This window comes from Chlorella variabilis, assembly GCF_000147415.1.
Source record: "Chlorella variabilis unplaced genomic scaffold CHLNCscaffold_16, whole genome shotgun sequence".
In the NCBI taxonomy this organism is placed as follows: Eukaryota; Viridiplantae; Chlorophyta; class Trebouxiophyceae; order Chlorellales; family Chlorellaceae; genus Chlorella; species Chlorella variabilis.
The window spans coordinates 178,769-190,185 of record NW_005435072.1 but is presented as its reverse complement, the minus strand read 5'-3'; the positions used below and the strand labels follow the sequence as shown (position 1 = coordinate 190,185).

The 11,417-nt window shown below is 68.3% G+C and overlaps 3 protein-coding genes across 3 annotated transcripts in view; 2 read left to right on the top strand and 1 right to left on the bottom strand.

Moving 5' to 3' along the window:
* Nucleotides 1-2,931: 2,931 nt before the first annotated feature.
* CHLNCDRAFT_136316 (hypothetical protein) lies at nt 2,932-4,802 on the top strand (the record flags this gene model as incomplete). Its single annotated transcript, XM_005845774.1, has 5 exons — nt 2,932-3,108; nt 3,346-3,438; nt 3,640-3,896; nt 4,071-4,201; nt 4,399-4,802. The coding sequence occupies 5 exons, from the start codon at nt 2,932-2,934 to the stop codon at nt 4,800-4,802; spliced, it is 1,062 nt and encodes a 353-aa protein (XP_005845836.1).
* A 215-nt stretch (nt 4,803-5,017) lies between these two features.
* On the bottom strand, nt 5,018-6,876 carry CHLNCDRAFT_53510 (hypothetical protein; the record flags this gene model as incomplete). The annotated part of the gene is made up of 5 exons (XM_005845666.1): nt 5,018-5,144; nt 5,661-5,805; nt 5,971-6,112; nt 6,392-6,574; nt 6,835-6,876. 5 exons carry the CDS (start codon nt 6,874-6,876, stop codon nt 5,018-5,020), a joined length of 639 nt encoding a protein of 212 aa, XP_005845728.1.
* A 1,060-nt stretch (nt 6,877-7,936) lies between these two features.
* Nucleotides 7,937-11,417, top strand: part of CHLNCDRAFT_58425 (hypothetical protein) — a gene marked incomplete at both ends in the record, with an annotated part of 13,153 nt that continues 9,672 nt past the window's right edge. Inside the window, 5 exons of the mRNA XM_005845773.1 lie at nt 7,937-7,967; nt 8,108-8,244; nt 8,798-8,893; nt 9,101-9,206; nt 10,558-10,562. Of these exons, the coding sequence (XP_005845835.1) occupies nt 7,937-7,967; nt 8,108-8,244; nt 8,798-8,893; nt 9,101-9,206; nt 10,558-10,562 (375 nt within the window). The remainder of the gene's footprint in view (nt 7,968-8,107; nt 8,245-8,797; nt 8,894-9,100; nt 9,207-10,557; nt 10,563-11,417) is intronic.

The window sequence follows — 11,417 nt, the reverse complement described above, 5'->3', positions numbered from 1 at the left end:
ACAATCGTGCGCCAAGCACAAGCACCCGCCGCTTGCTTGCTTGTTGCTTGTGTGGGCTTAAAGTCTGGTAAAGCAAGAACTAGCTTGCAACATAGACTCCCCGCCGAAACGGGACGGGAACCGGGCGAAAGCAGAGAAAGCAATAAAACAGGGGTGGAGCAAGGCGACATGCAACGCAAGCAGCTGACAGGGCACGCATCGAAACGTGTGTATGACTGGCAAAGTGGCATGGCGCATTGGGGAGAAACGCAACGGTACGGGAGCATGGGCTGATTAGGGTTTAGGGTTTAGGGTTATTTAGGGTTTTCCCCTAAACCCTTAAAAACCCTAAACCGCTGTCTTTTCCAGCCCTCCATTCACCGTCTTTTCCAGAATCCAGACCATCAGTGTACTTCTCGGGCCTCACCCACTGCTCTTCTCTCGGCGCCCGCGCCAGCAATCAGCCACTGCCAGCGCGGCTCGACTTGCTGCCTGGCGCGCACGTGCGCGCGCGCCCTCCCCCCCGCGCACCCGCAACGTGTTGATTTATCTGCCCTCTCTCCTTTCATCCCGCCACTTGTTCAACATTGTTGTGGCAGCCTATGCTGCCAGCCCCCATCCTTCAAAGTTGTTAACTCCGCTGTCAGTGACATCTCAGATCGCTCTCCTGCCGATCCCTCCATCACAGTGATGGGCGACCCCGAGTCACCTGCCTTATGTTGCCATTCATTCCTGCATCCCGCTCTTCTCCCAATGTGCTACGCTTCCTGCACTGGTTTGCCCTCCAATCAAATTGGTTGCTGCACCGTGGTCAACCACAGTGCTCAGAAACGAACGACACCCCTTGTGACCTCTTCTCTCACTGCCTCGCCTTGCGCTTGTCAAGATCAGCTGCATGCCGCAAGTTGGCATCCAGCAATGTTGCACTGCCGCATCGCCCGATCCACCTACCACATTAAACGTGTACCCTGTGCTCCTTCATGTGTGTGTGCAAAATCATGATTGTACTCGCTGCTGTGTGAGTGTAATGCAATGCAACAAACCGTCCAGCGCAGCAGCCGTGCAGGGCCGGCCCTGCGAGGGCTGGAGGCTTGTGTGGGCTTAAAGTCTGGTAAAGCAAGAACTAGCTTGCAACATAGACTCCCCGCCGAAACGGGACGGGAACCGGGCGAAAGCAGAGAAAGCAATAAAACAGGGGTGGAGCAAGGCGACATGCAACGCAAGCAGCTGACAGGGCACGCATCGAAACGTGTGTATGACTGGCAAAGTGGCATGGCGCATTGGGGAGAAACGCAACGGTACGGGAGCATGGGCTGGCCAAACGGCAGTGCGGAACGCTAGGTCACTAGAAAAGCAGGGAAAAGCGCACTATGTATGCAATGAGGGCACCCCCGGCTCGGGGCCGTTGAGAAAGCAGTGGGCGGGAGGGGGGAGGCCCCGGTGTGGGCGGGCCCCATCGAGGGGGGATGGGGCGCGCAAGCGGCCAGATGGGGCGGGGCGCGGGCGGCAGTAGAGTCCTGCGGCTGGGTGGGATATAGGGCAATGAGCGTTGAGCAGTGTGCGATGAGCAATGAGCAATGAGCAGTGAGCAGCCCCTCCCTAAACAAAGTGAAGCGCAGGACGGGGTCCGGTGGATGGGAGGCAAGGAAACGCGGGGGGTTGCCACGTGCGCTACCGCCGCCGCCGCAGGCAGCACCCCTGCGGCGGCGGCAGCGGCAGCAAGCCGTGGACCCAAACGCCGTGCCTCCGCCGCCGCAGGCAGCACCCCTGCGACGGCGGCGGCAGCAAGCCGTGGACAGAAACGCCGTGCCGCCGAGTCCCGTGGCTGTGGCCATGGGCTTCTGGCAGGAAACTACGGCCGCAGCTCGGCAGCACGGGGGCGTCGCAGCGTGCCGCCGCCGCCGCCGCGCTGCCCCCCCGGGGCACGGCGGCGGCGGCAGCAAGCTTGGGCCCAAACGCCGTGCCGCCGAGTCCCGTGGCTGCGACCGTAGACCGTGGGCCGGAAACTGCGGCCGCAGCTCGGCGGCACGTGGTTCTGTTCAAATCGCCAAGCGTGCAGCAGCGCCGAACCACGCTTCCCGGCCTCGGCGCATGCCTTCAGGGGCCCCCTATCGCTGGGCACACCCCTCCAACACCGAACATGCGCCCGGGGGGGAGGGCGGCCCGGGCTGCCCAGGCCAAAGTGGGCCGCCCTCGAGCAAGAGGCGGCCAGTCTGTGTGCTGAATGAATGAATGAAATGGTGATGGTGATGTGGAGGTACGGGCAGGGGCTGCTAATCGACTTTATGTCGGTTACTGATGAACTAGTGGAGGCTATACCTTGAAGCGTGATCTCAGCTCAAATTCACAGATTTATCTGCTTGGTCTCAGCGCGCAGTGGCGGGCATATGCATGCGTTGTGCTGCGCACAGCACGCCGCCAGCCTAGCGGCAGCATCAGAGAGAACGCTGCGTCACCCACGTGTGTCATTTTTCTTCATCGTCTATGGATGTGTACGAACCGCTGACGCCGGCTGTGGGCTGGCCAGCGGAATGGACGAAGCGCTTCCTGTTCAAGGGAAGGGAGTGGGTGCCCGTGGAGCGCTTCTACAGCAGACTCGCCGCAGGCGAGCACGGCTTGGATAGCATCTCAGCCGGGCTGGCACTGCTGGAGCCCCCGCCGGCAATGCTACCGCCGCCGCCAGCAGGGGCTGCGGCAACGGCCCCACTCTTGCCAGCACCACAGGCAGCAGCAGCGAGCAAGCCTGCCGCCGTGCAGCGGCCGACAGCAGGGCAGCAGCAGGAGGTAGCCGATCCGGTGGCAGGCGCGGCCGGCGCCGCCGCCGCCGCCGCTCCTGCACAGCAGCAGGGCGGCCCCCGCAGGCGCGCTACCTTCAAAGTGCACCTCGCTTACCACGGCCCCGCATTCACCGGCTGGCAGTGGCAGCCTCAGGTGCAAAACAGCGTGGAACAGATGGCGCGAACAGCGCTGGAGCGGCTGCTCCACAGCCGGGCAGCCGCGGCGGCAGGCGGGGGCGGCGCCGGCGCCGGCAGCACCCACAAAGGCGGCGACAGCCGTGCAGGCAGGCAGCCCACGGTGGCGCTGGCGGTGGCCGGGCGCACAGACCGCGGCGTGCACGCCCTGGGGCAGGTCTTTTCTTTCTACACCTGGGATAGCAGCCTGACGCCCCAGGCAAGGCCAGCCGGCTGCCGCTCCATCGCCCTGCGCTCGCCGCCAGGCGCCACACCAACCGGTGCCCCTGCTCGCCCGGCGCCCAGCGCGGTGCAGGCCATGTTGCAGCCAGGCGGCCCTGCTCCTGCACATCCTTTTTAATTATTTTTGAATGAAATGCCGGCCGGTCCTTCCTTTCCTTTCCTCCCGTTGCAGGAAGTGGTGCGGGCGCTGAATGCGGAGCGGCCGGGCCTCCTGCGCGCCTGGCACGCGGCGCAGGTGCCTCGCTCCTTCCACGCCACCTTTGCGGTGGGATACCCCCCTGCCCTGTATTCCCCTGTGCGGTGGGGATGCAGGGCGGCAGCTGGCTGGACTGGGAGCAGACTCTCTTGTGACCTCCCCGCCCGCCAGCTGGCAGCATGGCTGGAGCGTGGCTGCACATGAAGTGCGCGATCCCCACCCCCAGCCTGACGGCAGGCTGCATGGGCTGTGCGCTGTCGTACGCCGCAGGCCAAGTGGCGCCGCTACCTGTACCTCCTGCCGCTGCGGGAGCCTGAGAACGGCGGGATGCGGGCGGGAGCAGGGGATGCCACAGCAGCAGGGTCGGCGCCGGCATGCGAGCCTGATGCTTCTGCCAGCAGCGCAGGCAGCGAGGAGGAGGGCAGCGGCCAAGGCGGCAGCGGCGGCGGAGCGGGAGGCAGGCGGCATGAGCTGTGCCCAGAGGACGCTACCGAGGTGGATGCGGCCGGTGAAGTGGACGTCGACAGGTCAGCACAGCATGCGCAGCGTGGCAGGTTGCCCACCGGAACCCCACACCCGGAAAGAAAGCAGAGCAACTGCGTCTCCCGCCCCCTCCTCCCTCATTCCCTCACCGCCCTCGGCCACCCGCTGCCGGCCAGGCTGAGCTGCCCTCACCAGCGCCCTCGGCCCTGCTGCCGCAGGCTGGCGGCGTTGCTGCGGCGGCTGGAGCGGCGGCGGCTGGACTACACAGCATTCGCCCGCGCCACGCCCGCCGGCAAGGATCCCCACTGCTGCCTGCTGCGGGCGCGGGCGTGGCGCGGCCGCCTGCCAGGTCCGGTTGGCCCATTGCCTTGCAATGCATGGTGGCTGCCTGCTCGCCTGGCGCTCCTGCCTCCGCCGCGGGACGCGGCATGCCTCTGCCAGCAACCCTCCGCGTCTGTGCCTCCCAAACCCTAGCCAGCCCGCTTGCTTGCTGCAATACCCTTGCCTCCCACACCCTCCCTAACCCTTGCCCTCTCCCTGCTGCAGACCCCCAGCGCACGTCTGTGCTGGCCTTTGAGCTGATTGGCGACCGCTTCTTGCGCCGCATGGTGCGAGTGCTGGTGGCGACGGCGGTGCGGGAGGCCACGCCTGCGGCGGCCTGGTTCCCCTGGCCCCAGGCAGGTGCAGCAGTGGCGGCAGCAGGTGCAGGAGGAGCAGCAGCGGCGGCAGGTGCAGCGGCGGCAGCGGCAGGGGAGGCGCCTGCCGCAGGGCGGCAGCCGCTGGCACTGTTGCTGCCCGCTGAGGCGTCTGCGGCGGCTGACGCGGCGGCGGGCGAAGCCGCGGCGCTGCTGCAGGTGGCCGCCACTCGCGACCGGCGCGTCAGCGCGGCGCCGGCGCCGGCGCAGGGACTGTGCTTTCTGGAGGCTGGCTACTCCCCGCTGCCGCTGTGAGGGAGAGGGCAGCCCTGGGCTCGCCTGCAGCCGCCGCATCCCTCCAGTGCTGCTCCCCTGCCATGCCTGTTTCACGACCAGGTTTGAAAAGGTTTCAATGCAACGCAATCACAATGAACGCCAAGGAGAACAACCCAGGCCGGGGCGTGTTGCCAGCTGGCGCCATGCAGGCCCCCGGTACATGTGTTGGCAGCCCCCATGGCGGCACCAGCCGCTCACTCCAGCACACGCGCCCCCTCCCGGAGCTGCTGTTCTGTCATGGTCCACAGGCTGTCCAGCAGCCCCACCCGCAGGCTGCCGGGCCCCACCGCCCCATCCTCCACAGCCAGCTGCGCCGCCAGCCTGCAGCGGCAGGGCATGGCACAGCACAGCGGTGCGTATCGGGGCAGAGTCAGCAGCCAGGGCACCGCAGCGGCACTTGGCGGCGCGAGGCAGCAGGCCGCGACGGGGCGGTGGCAAGGTATGGTAGCAGCAGCAGCAGGAGCGGGGGCAGGGGCAGGGGCAGGGGCACTGTCTGCAGGGATGCCCTGGGCTGGGGAGCAGGGCACCAGGACATCCCGTGGCAAGCAGTGCACCAGGAGGCAAGGCGCAGGCAGGCGCACACCCAAAATACGCCAGCGCAGCCGCCGTGGCCTCCAGCGGCTGCTGCGGGAACAGGCACACGAAGGCCGCCACCAGCGCCGTGACTGCAGGCGGGGGGGCCGGCACAGGTGCGTGCGTGTGTGGAACAGGGGTTGGTGGGGCTGCAAGACACGAAGCACCTGGTTGCGGGCAGCAGCAGCAACAGCGGCAGCAGCCCCCGGCAGGCAGCAGGCAGCAGCCAAGAGCAGGCGGCAGGCGGCAGGCTCGCCTGAGCACCCTGTGGCGGTGACCTGCTGCAGCAGCGGCACGCCGTTGGCCACCCGCACCACCCTGCTGCCGTCTGTCACCAAGTCCTCCGCCCCTGACACAGCCACCACGCAGCCGTGCCGCGCCGCCAGCTGCTTGGCCGCGCCCAGCGCGTCTGCAGGGGTGGAAAGCTGGCGGTGGGTTGCAAGCATGCCGTCCCCGTCATCTGACCAGAAGCAAAGCAGGACACGCCACCACCGCCAAGAAACAGCGACGGCCACCCTCACCACCACCACCACTCCACCGCCACCACCACCGCAGCAGCAACGGCAACGCCCACGCGCCCGCTCGCACTCGCCTGCGGCTGCCGCGGTGCTGTCGACGCCCTTGACGGCGGCGCCGGCGGCGCCGGCCAGGGCCAGGATTTCAGAGGCGTTGCCGCGCACCACCGCAGGCTTTAGCAGCATCAGTTCGGCACAGACCTGCGGGCGGGGAGGGTGGGCAGGGGTGGGCAGGGGTGGCAGTATGCGTGTATGCATCTCCGCTGGAAGTCGAGAAGGTTGTGGAGCGGCTTGGAAGCGCGCCATGGGGCGGCCAGAGGGCCCCGTGCCCTCCCCGGCACATCCCCCCTCGCCCACCAGCTCACTGGCCCCCTAGCCCCACCCGGGATCGGTGGCGCCGCACCCCAACTTTCATCCAACCCACCACCACCTCCTCCTCCTCTCTCTCTCTCTCACACACACACACACACACAACCCCACCTTGGATCGGTAGGGCGTGGCGCCGCACCCCACGGGGTCCAGCACCCATGGCTTGCCCAGCCGGCCGGCGCGGGCCGCCGCCAGCTTCATGCCGCCCACCCAGCCTTCACTGAGGGTGCCCACGTTGATGAGCACGGCAGAGGCGAGGGCCACAAAGTCTTCCACCTCGCCGATGGAGTGGGCCTGTGGGTGGGCACCAAGCAAAAGTGCAGGAAGGGAAGAAGGAAGGGGAAGGCAGGGTCGGTGAAGAGCGACTACATGGAGGCAGCACAGGGAAGCGGCGGGCAGCTGGAGGGCTTGTTTTTGTGAGGGAGTGCGTGGGATCCAGGGGAAGGAATGGACAGGATGGGAGTGCGGGCGCAGCGCGCGGGCGGCAAATGTGAGGGTGGCAACGGGAAGGCGCAGGGCGAGGCACAGCCACCGCTGCCATGCCGCAACCTCACCATGGCGGGGGAGGCGCCGGCGGCGAGCAGGGTGTTGGCCATGATGTCCTGCAGCACGTGTATGGGATAGGAGGCGGCGGCAGTTGCAAGGCAGGCCGCTGGGGGGAACTACAAGGTGCGAGGCCGCGAGCCGGCTGGCGTTTTGGCGCAAATGGCGGCGGCGGCGGCGGCGGCGGCTCGCCATGGAAACGAAGTTCGTGATGCACTGCACGAGCGGCCCGTTGGCCCTGCACGCCGCCACAGCTGCGGCGACGCCCTGTGCGTCGACTGACAGCGCCATGTCTGCGCTCAGGATTGGCGAGGGTTCTGTGGCCTCAATGCAGGGCTGTGGCGGGCTCAGGAACACGATCACAGCATCCCATGCAGTGTGGAATGCGGCGATTGGCGATGGGTTAGCGGTTTGGGCCCCATCCAGCCAGCGCCCGCCAGCGCAGCGGCAGGCCACAAGTCCTCAGAAGGTGGCCACCCGGCGGCGCCACCCCGCGCATTGCCGGGTTGGAGGTCTCGCAATTATCATGCCGACACTGGTTTTTGCATCGGAGATTTCCCGCAGCCTCTCATCCAGCTCTCCCATCTCGTCCATGCCCAGCGGCGCTCCTAGCTCCTCCTCCAAGACCGCCGCTCGCCTGTGGCGCGATGACGAGGTGCAGGCGTCCGTCATGGCCTCGCTCCACAACCCTTTCGTGCGGGCTCTGGCCCACGGCAGCCTGGCCAGGTGCGGGCGGCGGCGGAGCCGCGCGCCTGCCCTCATTCCAGCCTCGGCCGCGCCGCCATGCCCCTGCGCAGCCCGCCAGCAGTGCCAGGAGCGGTAGGGCGGCCCGCCAGGAGCATGGCGTGCTCTGCGGCGGGAGCACCCCCGCGCGTCGGCCCGCCGCTCGCCGCCGCTGCCGCCTCCCTCCCATGCTCAATGCCAGCGAGCAAGGTTGCTGCCGGCCCGCCGGTTTGCCTTGGACCGCCCCCTGGGCCCTGCTGAGCGCTGCCCCGCCCCGCCATGCACCGTGCAGGGAGGCGTTTCAGAGCTACATAGCCGAGGACGCTTTCTTCCTGAGCAGCTTCGGTGAGCCCTCCCTCCTTGGTGCCCGGAGCACCGCGCTGCATTGCCATGCCTGCGCCAAGGGATGCCGGGACTGCAGGTCGCTCAGCCAGCCGACCAGCTCGCCCAGTGCCAGCCGCGGCCTCTGCCGCCAAGCCGCACCCGCCCTCCTCCACCCCCGCCAACGCACCCACACCCAGCCGCCCCCCTGTCCCCACACCCGCCGCCGCCGCCGTGCAGCCGAGGGCTATTCGGCGGCCATGCAGCGCTGCCCGCCCAACCAGGCGCACCTGGTGGGGGCGCTGGGCGAGCTGCTGCAGGGGGTGCAGGAGGAGTTGAAGCTGCACGACCGCGTATGCTGCGGTGAGGCGTGGGTGGTGTGTGTGGTTGTGTGTGTGTGTGTTTTGTGTGTGCATAGGCTTAAAGAGAGATATTGTGTGTGTTTATACATAGAGGGAGTGTGTTGGGTTTATGTGTGTGGGTGTGACCATGGGTGGGGGAGGGGGAGCGTGGGTGGGTGGGTGGGTCCTGTGTGGGCCGCAGCGGTGTGTAGCGTCGGTGAGACATGGGGATGTGCCAGGTGCAGCCTGGCCGATCAACTGCACCTGACCCCAGACTGCAACGGCCCATCAGCTGCTGGGTTGGCTTGTCGTGCTGTCTGGCTGTGCGCTGCTGCAAGCCCTGCGCGGCGCCCAGCCAGCCGCCGGCACGCCTCCCCGGCAGCTGCTGGCAGCTGCTTGCGCCTGCGGGTCTGGTGCACCGGTTGCTCTCCCTACTGTTGGGCAGCCGTGTGGTGCGGCCCCTGCTCCCGCCTGCCCGCCCGCCCGACCGACCGACGGCCTCACCTGTCCACCTGCCGGCCTGCCCCCACCTGCCTCCCCTGGCCCTTCCTTCCTCGGTCCTGCCGCCTGCCATCCTCTCCTGATGCAGGAGTGGGGCGTGGACCTGTCGCGGCACCAGCAGCCCAACCCCGCCACTCGTGCCTATGTCGACTTTCTTCACAAGGTGGCGGCTGACCCTCGGCAGGTGGGCCGCTGGGCTGGTTGGGGGGGGCTGGGTGGTGGGGACCACGCATGGCAGCCTGCGGCGCCGCTACCTGCCTGTGCTGCTTGACTGCCCGGCTGCCCGGCAGCACTGCTTCCCGCACCGCCGCCTGCTCGATCGCGCGACAGAAGGAGCCACCTTCCAGCTCCGTCACGCTGTGCTGCATTGTACCGCCTGCCTGTACTGCAGGGCGTGGCCGCCATCCTGGCCGCCATGGTCCCGTGCCTGCGCCTCTACGCCTACCTGGCCTGCCAGCTGTCCAGGGCTTTCCCCTTTGCTGACCACGAGTACACGGGTGGGCTGCTGGGCTGCTGGCTGCTGGCTGCGGGTGGCTGCGCTGCGGCAGCGCTGCGGCGGTGACCTCACATGTTTGTGTGTTTGGTGGGAGGTGTGGGTGGCGGCGGACCGGCAGGGCTGCGGTGGCGATCTCACATGTTTTCGAGGTGGTGGTGTGTGTGGCGGAGAGTTTGGGTGGCGAGGGGTGGCTGGTGCGGTTGCGGCGGGCGGGTGAGATGGATGGGTGAGTCCACGCTAGGTGAGCTGGCTAGGGGAAGCAGGCAGCGGGGCGGCTGGCGGGCTGCACGCGGGTTTTGTTTGATGGGCATGGCACCCAAACACGGGCAGGGCGGAGCGCCCAGCCTCGGACGCGGCGCCGCTGCTGCAGCCTTCCGTCGGCGGCCCTGCGCCGCGCCATCTTCTTGGTAGAGTTGGTGGGCTGGTGCTCACGCTGAGGACGGGCACCACGGCGCAATCCTCAGGCCCTCGAGCCTGGGAGAGTGCCCTGGTGCATGTGCTGAGTGTCGCCTTGCCCACATGCTCAGCCAAGGTGCCTGGCGCGGTCGGTGCCAGCCTGCTGGGGGCAGGGCGGGGCAAGCGGGCGTCGGAGGCAGAGAAGGGGGCCGCCGCGCCGCCCCACTCGCCGGGGGCTGTTTGAGCGGCGTCAGTGCTCTGCGGATGTGTGTGTAGCATGCAGCGGGGCACGATCCGCCGGCCCCAGCCTTGGGGCGTACGCAGCGTGGCCTGGTGCGTGTGCCACGAGCGAGCCGCTCTCTCCCCAATGCCCGCCAGGGAACACGGGGCAGCCGCCGCCACGGCGGCCCCAACAGCGCAGCGGGGTCAGCAGCGGTTTGTCAGGTACCCTTCTGCTGGTGGGGCTCCTCCCCCCCTGCCTCCCAGCGGGGCTGGAGCCCGGGTGGCTGACGGTGCACCTGGCGGACCGCTGCCAGGCCGCTGACAACTGTCCAAGGCCGGCCCTTGACAGCCCCTTTGTCTCCTGCACTCTTGTGTGTGGGCCAGGATAGTTGCTGCCGTGTGATGTGCGAGTGTTCTTCGCCAGCGGCCGCCAGGTCAGCGAGCGGGCATGGCCTCGCTCCCTGGCACGGCCGCCGCCGGCCGCGCGCGATCGCCCTCGCCTGCCCGCCCACTGCCCGGCGCCAAGCCGTGTGCCTCCCGTGCCCTTGGGCAGCTCAGCAGGCACCCGTGCCTGGCGCTGCGGCTGCCGCCACACCCCGTCCTTCCACCCTGGCAGCTCCGCACATCACCCGCTTCTCTCAGGCGCCTGCTTGCGCTCTGCAACCACGCATGCACGCACACACACCACAATCACTCACTCACCGATGCCACCCCCTCCCCTGCTCCCCCTGCAGAGTGGGTGCGCTCCTACTCCTCCCACGAGTAACTGCGCCTGCCAGCCAAGGCGGAGGGGGTGCTGGACGAGACGGCGGAGGGCGAGCCGTACGGTGAGCGGGGGGTGGGTGGCGCTGCGCTGCGCTGCGCTGCGCTGCGCTGTGCTGCGCTGTGCTGTGCTGTGCTGTGCTGTGCTGTGCTGTGCTGGGCTTGGCTGGGCAGGGGCAGGGGCAGGGAGGTGTGGGCGAGCTGCGCTGGTGGTGGTGGTGGTGGTAATGGGGGTGGTGTGTGTGCAGCCTGCCTGGAGGTGCCCCGGCCCCAGCGGCCGCGGGTTCTGCTGTATGCTCTCAGGGAGCGGGTTACAGTGGCTGCACGGGGGGTGCCAGCCAGTACAGCAGCAAGAGGGCAGAAAGAGAAGGGAGGGAGGAGCAAAAGAGAGGAGCAGAAACAGGGAGCATCGAGCGCAAGCAACGGTCGCGGAAGCGATTGGCGGCTGGCGGGTGCAGCCACGGCGCCTGGCTCAGCACTCGTCCTCTTGTAGCAGCAGGTTGGGGATGCCGCCGCTGACAGGAAACCGCCGCCCTGCAGCGGCAGCCGGGCAGGCAACGGCAGCGGCAGCAGGCAGCAGGCGCGGGCAGTCGGGCGGCGGCGGGGGCGTTGCGGGCAGGTCGTTGGCAGGCATGGCTTGTCGGGCAATGCTGCCTGCTCCAGAGGCGCCCTGCGGACGCCTCGCGAGCAGGCATGCAGCGCCTGGGCCCCTGCCTGCCCTCCCCTGCCGCCTCGCCCGTGACCCTGCTGCAGCATTGCGCTCTCGACCCCCGCTTGCCCGTCTGGCCCCGCCCCGCTCCGCCCCATTTGCCCAGGAACGCTCGGCTGGTGT